Source organism: Podarcis muralis, chromosome 16 (assembly GCF_964188315.1).
Source record: "Podarcis muralis chromosome 16, rPodMur119.hap1.1, whole genome shotgun sequence".
In the NCBI taxonomy this organism is placed as follows: domain Eukaryota; kingdom Metazoa; phylum Chordata; class Lepidosauria; order Squamata; family Lacertidae; genus Podarcis; species Podarcis muralis.
In genome coordinates this window covers 27,529,251-27,545,932 of record NC_135670.1, presented here as the reverse complement: position 1 = coordinate 27,545,932, position 16,682 = coordinate 27,529,251, and the positions used below count along the sequence as shown (strand labels likewise).

Sequence of the window (16,682 nt, the reverse complement as noted above, 5' to 3'; positions counted from 1 at the left end):
ACATACATAAATGACATTTTTTGACACCTGGAAATGTCTGTCCGAATTATCCCCAACAAAAAAATGTAGATGCATATTTCTATGGTCTCCCTTTACCTCTGCATGCAACATGGATACGATTCATCTGAATCTTCTACCCTGCCATAGCAACAGAAGAGGCATGTGATGCAATATAGTAATTTTCAAAACAGAAATAATAAACAAGGGTTTTGTGAATTTCTTGTGTCACTTTCTGTTCTTTCCATGGTAGGGTTGACTTGACATCTGCTGCAGAGCCACCCAGACCATGTGAAGTTCTTCTACAGCATTCACATTTCACCCCTCTTGGGGTGGCTAGGTTTTTGTCTCAGTTCCCCATCAGATTGTACCACCGTGGAACACGATACCAGCCGTATTCCACCTACCACAGTAATAAACTGCCTCATCTCTAGCCTGGATGTTGGTGATGGTCAAATAGCCAATGCTCCCAGAGCGGGAAGCAGTGAACCGATCTGGGATCCCTTCTCCCCTGTTGCTGCAACCCTCACAGTGCAGAAAGAGAGGGGCTTCTCCAGATCTCTGTTGATACCAGTGAATACTTCGGCTGCCATCATTAGTGGTACAGGAGAGTTTAGCCGTTTGTCCCGGCGACACCGACTCAGAGGCAGGCTGAGTCCAAGCTGACTGGGAAGTGACACCTTCTAAAAGGAAAACCAGAAAGAACATGTACTATGAGCTGGATGCACTTTCAAACACCCACCAAGTAATATATTCCATTGATAAATACAAAGAGCTTCGCTTGGTCTACATATCATGAGGTCATCTCCACAGTCCTACCTGAGCAGTAAGTGAAAAGAGCAAGGAGAAATAGAAATTGGCCCATGGTGAGTTCTCCAGAAGTGTTTGGCTTACTCAAGAAATCATCCCCTCTCCTCTCTTAAATCCTCCAGAGTGGAAGAGTTGCCCCTTCTTCATGCAAATGTCCTCGGTGATCAGCTGATCGCCTCTGCTAGAACTTCATGTTCCTGCAGGGCATTGTGGGACATTCAAGCACAGGACAGAATGACAAATTTGCATTACGGGCATTTTGAAAAGGGGTAGGACAAGTCCTTGGTTTGGCCTGAAGGAGAATCAGAAAATTCCTCTCAGTTCAATGGGGTGGTCAAATGTACAAAGGGTATTTTCGTCATCTTCCTGGTGCCTTTGGTTAAGAATGGGCTGTAAGCACAGATATTAAATAAAGCAAATGAGTACAGCTCATAAAGAGCAACCATGTCCCTAAAACATTCCCCTTCTCTGTTTCCCAGCACACTTGCAAACGGGTCTTTGTGATTGTTTCATTTATGTCAGAAAACTGGACCAATATCTTCCCCTAGCGGTGAAAGGCAGATTAAAGGTAAAGGTAAAGGTACCCCTGCCCATACGGGCCAGTCGTGTCCGACTCTAGGGTTGTGCGCCCATCTCACTCAAGAGGCCGGGGGCCAGCGCTGTCCGGAGACACTTCCGGGTCATGTGGCCAGCGTGACGAAGCTGCATCTGGCGAGCCAGCACAGCACACGGAAACGCCGTTTACCTTCCCGCTATAAAGCGGTCCCTATTTATCTACTTGCACCCGAGGGTGCTTTCGAAGTGCTAGGTTGGCAGGCGCTGGGACCGAGCAATGGGAGCGCACCCCGCCGCAGGGATTCGAACCGCCGACCTTTTGATCGGCAAGCCCTAGGCGCTGAGGTTTTACCCACAGCGCCACCCGCGTCCCTTTTGAAAGGCAGCTTAGCAAGCGTCAAATAAAGAAGGTTTCATAGCAGAACACGGAAGAGAAGAAGAGTGAAGGCCTTGCCTTGGACTTCTCATTTCCCCAGAGTCTTTTGGGACACTGAAGCATAGGACCTGGGGGCAAATCTGCCTGACGGCCATTTTGAAAATGTAGAATATTCTTCACCAGGAGGAGAACAAGACAGTGAGGGTGGCATATCCCACATCAATAAAACCCAGGAATACCTAGTGTTTTGAAAATGAATCATGAGAACACTTTGATCTAGTATTCAACATGTCGCTTGTAAGCATTTCTAACATGGGATGGGAAGCAAAATTAATCATTTTTCGTATGGTGAGCTCTGCACATATGTATCTTTCCTCATGGAAACGTTAAAGTGGTTGAGTTTTCCTTTGCATAGGTAAAGGTAAAGGAAAGGGACCCCTGACCATTAGGTCCAGTCATGACCGACTCTAGGGTTGCGGTGCTCATCTCGCTTTATTGGCCAAGGGAGCCGGCGTACAGCTTCCAGGTCATGTGGCCTGACTAAGCCGCTTCTGGCGAACCAGAGCAGTGCACGGAAACGCCGTTTACCTTCCCACCGGAGCAGTCCCTATTTATCTACTTGCACTTTGACGTGCTTTCGAACTGCTAGGTTGGGAGCAGCAGGGACCGAGCAACGGGAGCTCACCCCATCGTGGGGATTCGAACCGTCGACCTTCTGATCGGCAAGTCCTAGGCTCTGTGGTTTAACCCACAGTGCCACCCGCGTCCCACTTTCCTTTGCATAATATGGCCCGAATGATGGAAAATGTATTTTACACAAAATGTATGGGGCTAATACTGGACGGATTCAGTGGCTTAATTCAATGCAGTATATCCCCTCTGGTAGCAACATGAATTCACATCTGTAGGATATTACACCAGGTTTTCAGAGGCAGGGCTCCCCAGAGCAACGATGAGGATGGTGATGGGGACAGAGAGCCAGAGAACATCAAGGACAGGGCTCCCCAGAGTGAAGAGGAAGAGGAGGATGGGTCTAGAGAGACAGAGGATGTCAGAGACATAGTTCTCCAGAGAGACAGAGAGCTAGAGGAGGAAGGAGTAGTTCTTCCTTCTCAGCAATTTGAAAACTGCCCCCCACAACCCCCCTTGTCTTCTGCCAGAGAAGAGGAGATAAATTCCCAGGGAAGCGAGACAGGGCTGGAGAGGCGCCAAGGCAATGATAAGCAGTCTCTAACAACAACACAAGGGGGCGTGATTCGCCAGAGGAAGGGGTGGGACCATAGCTGTCAACCTTTCTTGCGAGAAATCCTATTCGGAATAAGGGAATTTCCCTTTAAAAAAGGGAAATGTTGACAGCTATGGGTGGGACGTCAGCCAGAATCTCCCCACGCTCATAGGTTAATGAGAGTCAAAGAAAGACGTCAATCAAAGAAACGAAAGGGGAGTTTCTGGAAGACATCCTGTTGGCGGAGGAATCGGAATCCAGATACCTCAATGTCTTGAAAGGAGCCGGTAGCTGTGGGAACGGCTCTGAGTGTAATTACTGTATATAATAAAACTGCTTGAAAACTGAAGGAGTCTGCTTCCTGCCTAATTAAGCCAACGAGATCGTGACACAGGTGGAGCAGAAATGTCTTTTGCTTTCTTTATCAGATATGTCCCACCAATGGACCTGTGCAGGGGGTTATGTCTTCCAGAAGGATGTGAGAAAGGCTGCCCAGTAAGTCTCTTCCAAACCAGGGATTCGAGCAGCTGTGGGAACAGACTGAAGCCAGGTCTTTAAGCATTTTCATATCACCTCTCTGGGGAGGACGAGTGAAGGTTTTTGTCGCAGTTCCCCATCAGATTGTACCACTGTGGAACTTGTCACCGTTGCTGCTATACCACATGCCACAGTAATAATCAGCCTCATCCTCATCTTGAGTGCCTGTGATCACTAAATTCCAGAGGTTGTTGGAGGAATCAGGGGAGACACTGAATCTCTCTGGGACCCCTGAGCCTCTGCCCTGACTACTACTGCTGTAGTAGTGGTATACAAACCGTGGGGCACCACCTGATAGCTGCTGATACCACCCGACTCTATAGCTGCTGATACTGTATCCAGCATTCAAGGTGCAGGAGAGACGGACTGTCTCACCTGAGGAAAAGGATGCTGAGGGCCTCTGAGTCAGCACCGGCTGGGAGGAGGAACCTGCAAGGAGATAGAAATCCCAAAGAGAAATAATTGTAGAAAAACCATAGAAAGACCTCAGTAGAAGCTTTGGGACTCAGGTGGGGCTCATCACAGAGCTGCTGTCAAGGGCTTGGCTGATTATATTACCTGAAGGATAAGTGAGGAACAAGAGGAGGACCAGGCCATGGAGAGAAATCCTGATACACTCTGCATCGTGAGACAAAGGGGGTCTCTGCCAGGGATCTCAGTGATTTGCTCTTTATAGGAGAAGAATGTCACTCCCCCACCAATCACACGTCAGTAGGTCTCTCCGCCCTTGCAGGAGAGGCTCCATATATGGTGAGGAAAGAGCTTCTGAGCTTCAGTTCCTCCAAAGCAGAAGATGAGAGATGGAGATGGGAAGAGATTGTGGCATTCAAACCCTTATGTAAGAAGGAAACACATTAATTCACCATTCCTTGGTCCAATCTAAGAGTACAATAACAATCTATCTGAAGCGAAAAGAGGCGGAACTAGACTTGCAATATTGTACTGCAGAAAATCCCAGTGAGTCCAATGTGACTTAGTCCGGAGAAGTTGGATTGAGCTGAATGGGCAAATCTGTCAATGTTCCTTTCTTTCAGTATTTTACTTTCCCCATCTTAACTTCCTTTCTCCACATTTCAACAGCAGTTTGCAGAGGGGAATTTAAAAGTGCTTGTGAAAATTCACCAGCACTTCAGTGTGAATTTGTCTGAATAGTTTGGATTTCCATTTTTATATACGATTCTTCCTAATACAGTGGTACCTCGGGTTAAGTATTTAATTCATTCCGGAGGTCTGTTCTTAACCTGAAACTGTTCTTAACCTGAAGCACTACTTTAGCTAATGGGGCCTCCTGCTGCCGCCACACCGCCAGAGCACGATTTCTGTTCTTATCCTAAAGCAAAGTTCTTAACCTGAGGCACTATTTCTGGGTTAGCGGAGTCTGTAACCTGAAGCGTATGTAACCTGAAGCGTATGTAACCCGAGGTACCACTGTATACACATGTTTCTCCCTAGAACTATGCATTTTCGTATATCATTTTCAGTAATGTGTGCATTTTTCTGGACACCACACCATCTTATCAATTTTTGAACACTTTACTTGGCTGACGAACTTTGTAGCAATATTCATGATTCTCATAAAACGCAATTATATCTATGTATAGCCCTCTATCAACCTTTCATCTCAATCTTCCATCCGCATATCGAGAGCTGAGTCACCCCATCTCCCACCTGGGAGGTCTCCCTCACGCCTCTGCCTCAAACCTTGGCAAAACCCCCTCTGATCCATCTCTCAGACAGATCCCTTCCTTTTCCAACCCTCAGTTATCTGTACACATTCTCCTTTAGCACAGATCTAAATATTCAAATATTAAAACCTGCATATATAGAGAATGATAAAAAAATAAAGATCATAAGAAGCCAGTTCAAAAAAGGGGGGAACTAAACATAAAAAGAACAACTCTGGTCAATCCTCCCCCCCCAAAAAAAGCTCAATAACTCTAGACAATAACAATGGGTAGATCACTGCCTGTTTTTTATACTGAGAGTAGATCACAGTCCCTTGGGAGTTGGATGCGCCTGCTGTAAAGCATTATGGGACATTTGGGCATAGCCAATGACCATAGGACAAATTTGCATAAAAGTCAGTCTGAAGAAACAATAGGAGAGGCCCTTGCTTTGGCCAGGATGTGACCAGACTCAACGAGATACTGGCTGACGACAGAAATGTACACCCTTTTTCAAAAGAGATCCAAGGAGCACTAATTTTTTAGTGTGGATCATCTCACATGTGAATACAGTGGTACCTCAGTTTTCGAGCGTCTCTGTTGACAAACGCTTTGGAACTTGACCGCTGTAAACTTGGAAGTAAATGCTTCCATTTTTGAACACTCCTCGGATGTCAAACAGCTTCCTCTGAGTGTATATATGTTATTTTTCTCAATTTTCTCTATTAAATTTGCAGACCGCCCTTTGCACCTCGGTTTTCGAACGTTCCGGAACTCAAACGGTTTTCCAGGAAGGATTACGTTTGAAAACCGAGGTACCACTGTATTGTGAACGCTTGGGAATTGGCACAACCTCTCTGCCTACCCCACTGCCGCCAGAATGTCCCCCCACCCTCTCGCCATCAAGAGGGAGGTGTTCCTGTGAATAGCATTGCATGACATAATTCCCTGTTTCTCACCAAGTGCAGTGATAGGCTTTTCAGCAGTGGCGGAAGTGGTGTGGGCAGGGGGATAGCAGTGGGGCAGGGAGCAGCAAATCCCAATTTCACCTCAGGTGGCAAAAAGGGACAGGTCACAAAGATAATATGGCATTAGTGACATAGTTGAAAGGAATGTGTAAAAAAATGTTTTATAAGAATAAGGGTGAAAAGGCTAGAAGAACATTATGTCAAATCTAAACAAAATGATATAAAGGGAAAAATTGGAGACATAACAGTTGAAATGTACAATATAGAATAAGATTCGAAAGAGGGTAAGGCACTGCTGAATATGATTGTGTAAAAGGGAACACAGAAAAGGGAGATGTGAGGAAGTCAGGAAGGAGGGTTATGAAAACAATAAGTAAGAAATTGGATTTTTATGTCTTTTTTATGTTTTTTTTTCTTCTACCTTTTTATGTTTTTTAGTGTATTTTTCTGTTTTTACTTGATTGTGATAATGTTTATTCTTTTTTTTGTTTTGATTGTGAAGTTTGTTTTATTGTTCAAAATTTCAATAAATATCTTTTTTTTAAAAAAGGGACAGGTCATTCCTTGGCTTGGAAGGTGCACGGTCATCTTTTGAAGTCCCACCTCCTTCTGCAAAGGGTTTCCTGTCTCTTCCAGTTCGGTGCATTGCAGGGTTCACATGACACCAGCTGCAGACACAGGTGACAGGAAGAAACAGAAGACTTTTAAGACATCAAATGACTTACAAGTTCTGTCCATAGCAAATTTGACTTGGCAACAACCGCAGGAATAGATCGTATTTACATTTTTAGAAAAACAATCACATTTCCACACTCCAGCAAGAAAGAGTTTTGTCGCAGTCATGGTATTGTTCCTGTTACAAAGGTTGGATGCCACCACACACACACACACACACCCCACACACACACACCCTAGCGGTAGTAGGATTCCAGGGGGTTTCCAAGCACTCTCACCTAGGGTTTGTGCTGCTCTGGAGAATTAAAGACGTGGCAGAGACTGTCGTTAAGAAATATGATTTTTTCACAAATTGATAATAAACTCTGTGTGTGTGTGATTATTTACACTTGCAGATAAAGGGGAGACTGGTGGCCACTGAGCCTCTTGGGCTTGCCGATCAGAAGGTCGGTGGTTCGAATCCCCATGACAGGGTGAGTTCCCGTTGCTCTGTCCCAGCTCCTGCCAACCTAGCAGTTCCAAAGCATGCTGGTGCAAGTATATAAATAGGTATCACTGTGACAGGAAGGTAAATGGCATTTCCATGCACTCTGATTTCCATCACAGTATCCCATTGTGCCAGAAGCAGTTTAGTCCTGCTGGCCACATGACCTGGGAGGCTGTCTATGAACAAACGCCGGCTCCCTCAGCCTGAAAGCGAGATGAGTGTTGCAACCCCATAGTCACCTTTGACTGGATTTAACTGTCCAGAGGTCCTTTACCTTTTTTTTTACCTTTTACACTTGCAACAAAGTTCTATAGGGTTCCTAAGAAAGAATATGTGTCTGCATTATCTACACGATAGTTACCCCAGTAGCTAATGAACAGATTCTAAATGGAAGTGCAACAGACATTTCCTAAAGCGGACTCACATCTGGCTGTGATATAAAGTCCCAAGCCTCCTTGATCCACAAATAAGTGTCTTCAGAGGCCTGGCTCCTCTGGATGGAGACTTGGTTGTGCGGTGGGTTGACAAGTCCATGGCTCTGCTGCTACGAAGGGGGTGAAAGCACAATTGGGTCTCTTTCTCTCCAACGGATGTCTGACTTGACAACAGCTGCAGGATCAAAGCATATGAAGTTCTTCTTCAACATTCGAATGTCATGGCTCCGGGGCAGAAGAGGCAAGGTTTTTGTCTCAGTTCCCCATAAGAATGTACCACCGTGGAACACGGTACCAGCTGTATCCCACCTACCACAGTAATAAACTGCCTCGTCTCCAGCCTGGATGTTGGTGATGGTTAAATAGCCAATGCTCCCAGAGCGGGAAGCAGTGAACTGAACTGGGATTCCTTCTCCCCTGCTGCAACTCTCACAGTGCACAAAGCGAGGGGCTTCTCCAGATTTCTGTTGATACCAGTAAATATGCCATTTGCCATCATTAGTGGTACAGGAGAGTTTAACCGTTTGCCCCAAGGTCACAGACTCTGAAGCAGGCTGAGTCCAGGCTGACTGGGAACTGACACCTTTAAAAAACAAAACAGAAAAGGCAAACACTATGAACTTGGCGCATTTTCAGTTTTCTTAAATAACACCTTGTTTCTATACTAAGTACAAAGAACTTTCGGTTGACCTGTTACATGAGATCATCTCCACAGAATTACCTGAGCAGTAAATGAAAAGAGCGAGGATAAATAGAGACTGCCCCATGGTGAGATTTCCAATGGCGTTTGACTTTCTGAAGAAATCTTCCCTTCTCTCTTAAATCCCCCAGAGCTGAAGATTTGCCAGTTTATGCAAATATGTTCTTTGATCGTTGATCGCTTCTACTAGAACTTCATTTTCCTGCAGGTTAGTATGAGACCTTCATGCATAGGGAAAGAGGACAAATTTGCATAGCAGACATTTTTTGAAGGAGGTCCTTTCTTTGGCCTGGACGAGAATTACAAATTCCTCTCTAGTGGTGGACCTACATTTTGGGGGCCTTGAAACTTGAACTGCCTTGGGGACCCTCTTTCACAACCAGACACAAGGACTGGGGAACCACTGTTATCTTCTCCAATGGGAGAATGTGTCCTTTTATTTAAAACGCATCTCTGGGTTATTTGTGGGGCATAGGAATTCGTTCATATATTTTTTTTCAAAATATAGTCTGGCCCCGCAAAAGGTCTGAGGGAAAGTGAACCGGCCCCCTGCTGAAAAAGTTTGTTGACCCCCTGCTCTATTCCATACTGGCCTTGCTCCACGTAAAGTCCCACCCCCCTACGTCTCCCTTATTCAACGTCACTCGTGCATTGGTTAATCTGAGCTTTCAGCCTCTGAGTGTTCTGTTGTTCTACCCTCAATGCCAGTCTGGTCCTGGGAGATGGGGGGGTCATGAATGTTTTCCAAGGACACTGAGTCTGTCAGCTGTCTCTCCCCTTGTGCTTCTTCTTCCTGCTATTCCTCTCCCGATATTTCCCAGCTTCTCCCCTCTGCAGCCTCTGAACTATGACCTTCTGCAAACCACTGTTCTAAATCTATACTGTCCTCCTGCTCTCGGGAAGGTTCAGAGAATTCCTCTTCAGTCCAGTCCCTGACATCATCCCAGTTGTGGAACTCAAGATGTTCGAGGGCATGATAAACAATGAAAGAAATTTGAGGTAGGAAAATAATTTGGAACAGAAATGATATGCAGTTGAAAAAGAAAATTAAGGAACCGGGGGAGGGGAGGGGAGGGGAGTCACGGGATTCAGAGAATCCCATTTGATGGATTTGATATTGTTTCTATGTATATTTTTCTTTGTTTGTGGCTGTGGTTGTATTTGCTGTTGTTTGTTTTTTATTTTTGTTATTTTTGTTGAAAATTTAATACAGATATGATTTTTTAAAATGTATGTTGGAGGGTATGGAGAATATTTCTTAGGCCCAAATTTAGCCAGCTTTATTTGAGTGTACAGTGGTACCTCGATTTACATATGCTTCAGGTTACAGTCACTTCGGGTTACAGACTCTGTTAACCCAGAAATAGAACCTCAGGTTAAGAACTTTGCTTAAGGATGAGAACAGAAATCGTGCTCCAGCGGCGCGGCAGCAGCAGGAGGCCCCATTAGCTAAAGTGGTGCTTCAGGTTAAGAACAGTTTCAGGTTAAGAACGGACCTCCGGAACAAATTAAGTATGTAACCAGAGGTACCACTGTATTTGAATGGGACCACCACCCACCACCCCCTGGAAACATGCTAAAAATGGAGGTGTGGAAATTAACGATTCTTTGCAGAAAGAGGTGGGGCTTCAGACATGTTTTCTGTCTCTTGCATTGTAGGTTTGACTTGATAACAGCTGCAGACACAGATCTTATAAAGAGGGGAGGGAGGAAGAGAGGGAGGAAGAGGCATCTACCTTTCACTGCACTGCAGAGGAAAAGGCAAGCTTTTTGTCTCAGTTCCCCATACGGTTTTAGCACTGTGCAACGTGGCACCTCCTTTCTGCCACCTACCACAGAAATAAACTGTCTCGTCTCCAGTCTGGACATTAGCGATGGTTAAATAGCCAGTGCTCCCTGACTGGGAAGCAGTGAACCGATCCGGGATCCCTTCTCCCCTGTTGCTCCCAGGGTAATGCACATAGCGAGGACCTTCTCCAGGTCTCTGTTGATACCAGCCAATGGTGTATGATGTATCACTGGCAGTGCAGGAGAGTTTAGCTGTTTCTCCCGGGGACACAGACTCAGAGGCAGGTTGAGTCAAAGTTGTCTGAGCAGTAACACCTTTAAGGGGGGGGGGGCAGAAAAGATAAATGTCATGAACTGGTTGCACCTTCAACGCTCTGAAATGTCTCTAAAGCAGTACAAGTGCAAATAGTTTTCTTGTTTCCCAGCGTAACATGAATTCTCTCTGTCCTTACCTGAGCAATAAGTGAAAAGAGCAAGGATCAAAAGAGTTGGGGTCATGGTGAGATTTCTGGAGGAATCTGACTCTCTGAAGGAATTGTTCCCCCTTCCTCTTTAAATCCCCCCCAGAGCTGAAGAGCTCTTCTTGTATGTAAATGAGTTCCGTGACCATTCCGTGGGACATTCAAGCATAACCAATGGCCATATGACCATATGATAAAATTTGCATAAGGGAACTTTTACAAAAACAGACCAAACTCAACGAGATACAGGCTGATGACAGAAACGCCAACCCTTTGCAAGAGAGATCCTTGGAACGCATTGTATGTGTCTGCGCATAGAATATCTGACTTGTGGTTAGGGCATTGGACTGTGATCTGGGTTCAAATCCCCACTCAGCCATGAAGGTCCCTGGGTGACCTTGGGCCATCCCTTAGCCTACCCTACCTCACAGGGCTGTTTTCAGGATGACTTGTGGGGGAGGAGAACCATGTGGTATCTCTGCCATATTTTATATTTCCCAAAAAAGATGTTGAAACTGGGAATTATAAAGTCCCTTTTCTGAAACCAACTCTTTGATCTACAAATAAACATCTGAGGGCATGGAGATCTGGGGGTCAGCTGGATTGTGGGTGGCTGTGTGATTTTTTGTGACCATTGATTGCCTCTGTTAGAACTTTGGGATCCTGTAATGCATTGTGGGACATTCAAGCATAGGACTACAGGGCAAATTTTCGTGAAGGGGAATTTTCAGAGCCATAGGATGTGCCCTTGGTTCAGCCTGGTAAAATCTGAACTCTAGAAAAAACCATTTTTTAGAGCAGCAAGCGACACTTGTGAACATAGGCGCCGACTCCATGGGGCCTGAGGGGGCCCGAGCCCCCTCAAAAATTCGTTTGGGGGGGCTCTGCCCCCCCAATAATTTAAGAAAAATATTAGTTATATAATGCTTATCTAGAGAGGGGGTGGGGTTGCGGGCTATCGACCCATCAACAATCTCGCGGGGCTGGCGTTAGCCCCGCGAGAAGCGGGGATTCCCCCTAGCTCATTAATATTCACCGCCCACGGTGGCAGCCAATCGGCTGCCGCAAAGGGCGGGCCCTCACAGGTTCACTTAAGGCCAGGGCAGCCCGGGGCTCGCCCCTTTCGTTCCCCCAGCAGCAGCGGTTTGGAGGTCTTGGGCCCCCCCAATATTTTTTATAAGTCGGTATGGGGCCCCCCAATATTTTTTATAAGTCGGCGCCCCTGCTTGTGAACACTCCTGACTGTCAGGAGTGTGTGCAGTAGCCAGGCCCTGTGACCAGTAGGGCTTCGCAGGACTGGGGCCTTCCTAAGTTTGTTCTGGAGAGGCAAGGCACGGCCGCACAGGTGAGGCCACTTGGTAACTCTCTGCACCTGGTGGCAAGAGCCGGGAAGGGATATAAGGTCAGCATTTCCCTTCAGCTCTTTGCCACAGCAACACGTTTCCTGCCTTGCTGTGTTTGGCGTTTTGCTTCCTGATCCTCGGACCTTGGCTTCCTGACTCGGACCCTTGACTTCGTGACTCCTTGCTTCCTGACCCTCAGACCCCTGACTCCTGGACTCTCGTTCCTGCTCCCACCCCGCCATCTTGCCCCCGGTCCCGACTTCCTCAGCCAGGACTTGAATCGCCCATAGACCGGACCGTGACACTAACTTGAGTTGAATACACAGGGGGACTGTGTAGGAAGGAAAGAAGCTCATAATTGTACAATTGAAATGACCCTCATTCGGGGATAAACTGTTCACAATAACCCTCTCCACAGAAAATTATATATCTCCTCCAGCAGTGATGTGCATTCTTTGGGGTCGCTGGCTTAAGTTTTTGATTGCTTAGTTCAGCATTTCTTTCCCTATGGTTTTAGTTTAAATGGTGCCTGCCTGAATTGTGATATCTTTGTAACTCATCCTGAAAGTATTTGATGAATGGTGATCTATAAGCATAAACAAATAAACAAACAAACCAATGGGAAAGCCCAGAAAGAACCACCCCATATATAGCAGATCCCCCTCCTTCATTTCTGGCAACACTTTCAAGGGGTCTTTGTGATCAATTTCATGATGTCAGGAAACTAGACCAGCACCGCCCCCTAGAGGTTGAATCCAGCTTAGCAGGCATCCGATAAAGAATATTTTATGCCAAGTCTCTTCAACCTTTTTCAGCTCCAGATGCAGCTCATAAGCATCCATCTAGGGACCCATTTCTTAGTCTTTCATCCTATATTTGCATAGTGTTGGTGCTCATGTTGTGAGCCACCTTGGATCAGGATGTGAACCTCTGGGGGTTCCAATCCACCGTGAAGGTTTCATAGGAAAACGCTAAAGGCACGAAATTAATCAATTTTCATTTAGGCTTATTTGAACGGGAGAGTCCTGCACACATCCATCATACTCTCATCAAAACTTTAAAGTGCTTAACTCTAACTTTTTGTTTTTATTTTTATCTGTTAAATTCCTATACCATCCTTCATCTGAGGATCACAGGCGACTTGCAATATCTCTGTGTGTGTGTGTGTGTGTGTGTGTGTGTGTGTGTGTGTGTGTGTATCCTGAAATACATGGTTTCCTATTCTTTTTTTTTTATTTTAATTTTTATTGGAATTTTATTTACAACATAACATGAACCCCCCCACCCCCCAATACACAAATCCACCCTCATTAAACGTGAACATAACATACAATGAGCATAACATACAACAATACAAATAAAATAAAAACCAAATAAAAGACTTCCTTTAACCTGTATCTGGCCTCCTTATTTACTTCTTATAAACTGTTTCCTTTATGAATAATTATTAAGATTTTTCTAATTATAACTTAAATATCTTAAAGTTTCCCATTCTAGTAGCAGCATCCTTTCACATCTGTCGGAGATTTATACTAGGCCAGGTGGTGCGGAAACGTGTTTTGTTTTCTATAACAAAGGATTCCCACATTTCAACCTGTGCATGCGGTCATATCTTCCAGAAGGAGGTGAGAGTCATAGAACCAAAGAATTGTAGGGTTGTAAGAGACCCAAAGGGTCATCTAGACCAACCCTCTGCAATGTAGGAATCTCCACCAAAGCATCCATGGCAGATAGCCATCCAACCTCTGCTTGAAAACCTCCAGTGAAGGAGAGTCCGTTGCCATCTGAAGGAGCCCATTCCACTGTCAACCAGTTCTTTCTGCCAGCAATTTCATCCCGATGTTTAGTCAGTATCTCCTTTCTTGTAACCTGGAGCCAGTGGTTTGGGTCCGACCCTCCGGAGCAGCCTAAAACAAGCTTGCTCCATCCTCCACGTGACAGCCCTTGATGTATTTATCAGGCTAAACACATCCAATTCCCTCAACTGTTCCTCATCAGGCTTGGTTTCCAGACCCTTGATCATCTTGGTCACCCTCTTTTGCACACGTTCCCACTTGTCAATATCCTTCTTAAATTGTGGTGCCCAGAACTGGACACAGTACTCAAGCTGTGGTCTGACCAAGGCAGAACAGAGCAGTACTGTTACTTCCCTTGATCTGGACACTATACTTCTGATTATACAGCCTAGAATACTATTAGGTTTTTTTGATGCTGCATCACACTGTTGACTTATGTTAAGCTTGTGGTCCACTAAGACCAAAGATCCTTTTCACATGGCGTCCTCCATCTTATATTTGTGCAGCTGGTTCTCCTTGCCTAAGTGTAGAACCTTACATTTGTCCCCTACTGAAATTGATTTTGTTAGTTTGGGTCCAGTTCTCCAATCTGTTAATGTCCTCTTGAATCCCGATTCTGTCTTCTGTGGCATTAGCTACCCCTCCCAGTTTGGTGTCATCTGCAAATTTCATGAGCATCCCCTCAATTCCTTCATCCAAGTTGTTTATACAGTAAAGACATTGAACAACAACAGGCCCAGGTCACTTTATTCCAGATGATGAGGAACCATTAGTGAGCGCCCTTTGGGTTTGGTGTGTCAACCAGTTGAAAATCCCCCTAACAATAACTATTTTTGTATGCCACTACAGCGGGTGGCACTGTGGATTAAACCACAGAGCCTAGGACTTGCCAATCAGAAGGTCAGCGGTTCGAATCCCTGTGACGGGGTGAGCTCCCGTTGTTCAGTCCCTGCTCCTGCCAACCTAGCAGTTCGAAAGCACGTCAAAGTGCAAGTAGATAAATAAGTACCGCTCCGGCGGGAAGGAAAACAGTGTTTCCGTGCGCTGCTCTGGTTCACCAGAAGTGGCTTAGTCATGCTGGCGACATGACCAGGAAGCTGTACGCTGGCTCCCTCGGCCAATAAAACGAGATGAGCACCACAACCCCAGAGTCGGTCACGACTGGACCTAATGGTCAGGGGTCCCTTTACCTTTACAGTGGCAAGACTGCTATTAGCTAAAAATTGGAAATCTCAAGCAATTCCAACGGTGGAAGAATGGCCGATGAAGATGTTGGATTTTTTGGAGCTAGCCAACCTGACTGGAAGAATCCGCGACCAGAAAGAAGAGGAATATCAAGAAGACTGGAAGAAATTTAAGGACTATTTAATTAAATACTGTAATATAAGTAACTAGAAGTCACTTGAAAGTACCGAATAGGCCTAGGATTAAAATAAGACTGAATTGTAAGTCATTTGGATTTGGAATATTAAGAAAAGAAAAGAAGATAGTTAACTGAATTAATTTTAGTTGAAAAATGATATTGGAGAGCTGTTATAAGGTGAAATTCAGATAGGAGGGATCCGAGGAAGTCAATTAACAATGAAAGATAAATTGGGTTTCACAGGTAATATGTGTTGAAATTTTTTGTTCTTCTTTTTTAGTATTGTAATGTGTTTTTTCTTTTCTATGTTATATTTGTTATAATTGGGGGGGGGGGGACAACAATAACTTCATCCACCCCACATTTTACCAGCTTCTTTGCAAGAATATCATGGGGGACGTTGTCAAAAGCTTTACTTTCCATGCTGTGGTTCAAGCAGCTGAGAGCATTGACATAACTCAGACCTTTAAGCATTTCAGTTTCACAACTCTGGGGAGGAAAGCTGGAGGTTTTTGTCTCGGTTCCTCATCAGATTGTACCACTGTGGAACATGCTGCTGCTGACATCCCATGTGCAACAGTAATAATCAGCCTCATCCTCAGCTTGAGCGCCTTTGATCACTAAATTCCAGAGGTTGCTGGAGGAATCAGGGGAGACACTGAATCTCTCTGGGACCTCGGTGCCTCTGCCCTGATCAGTAGGTTTATGGTAGTGGTATACAAACCGTGGGGCACCACCTGATATCTGCTGGTACCACCCGACTCTATAGCTGCTGATACTGTATCCAGCATTCAAAGTGCAGGGGAGACGGACTGTCTCACCTGAGGAAAAGGATGTTGAGGGCCTCTGAGTCAGCACTGGCTGGGAGGAGGAACCTGCAAAAAGATAAAAACCCGAAAAGAGAAAGAAGTTTAGTTGCGCCTACAGAAAAATCACACCTGGATCTCAGCACAGATCTGTTCCTGAGGATTTCACTCATTCTGTTACCTGGGGGGTAAGTGAGGAGCAGGAGGAGCAGGCAGGACCAGGCCATGGAGAGGAATCCAGGTACACTCTGCATATTGAGGCAAATGGGTCTCTTTCCAGGGATCGCTGTGATTCACTCTTTAAAGGAGATGAAGGCAACTCTTCCACCAATCACATCTGGCCAGGTCTCTCCGCCCTGCTGAGAGAGACTTCATATATGGTGATGGAAGAAGCACATTATTCAAATATGGTGATGGGAAGACATTGTTACAGTGAAAGGCAGGAAGGACACAAGGACATTATCATAAGCCCCGCTGAACTTGGTGGGTCTCATTCTAGAGGAAATGCCAATTTCCTTGAGCTGGATGGCTCCATTCCTTTTTAATGAACTGAAGGGGCAATGTGATTTACCAAATTGGTTTAGCACTGAGCTGCTAGTTTTACAAACACGAACAATTGTTATTTACTCTGGTTCACAACACTTTCCCACTTTTGTTTATTTCTTCAGGTGGCGTTTTTCCTATTCATAGTAGGCTT

At 45.3% G+C, this 16,682-nt stretch overlaps 1 protein-coding gene across 1 annotated transcript; it reads right to left on the bottom strand.

Moving 5' to 3' along the window:
• Positions 1–357: 357 nt before the first annotated feature.
• On the bottom strand, positions 358–16,305 carry LOC144325882 (uncharacterized). Its single transcript, XM_077920677.1, has 4 exons — positions 16,167–16,305; positions 3,591–3,929; positions 817–915; positions 358–680 (listed from the first exon to the last, which is right to left on the bottom strand). The coding sequence occupies exons 1-4, from the start codon at positions 16,237–16,239 to the stop codon at positions 358–360; spliced, it is 834 nt and encodes a 277-aa protein (XP_077776803.1). The 5' UTR covers positions 16,240–16,305.
• Between the last annotated feature and the right edge of the window lie 377 nt (positions 16,306–16,682).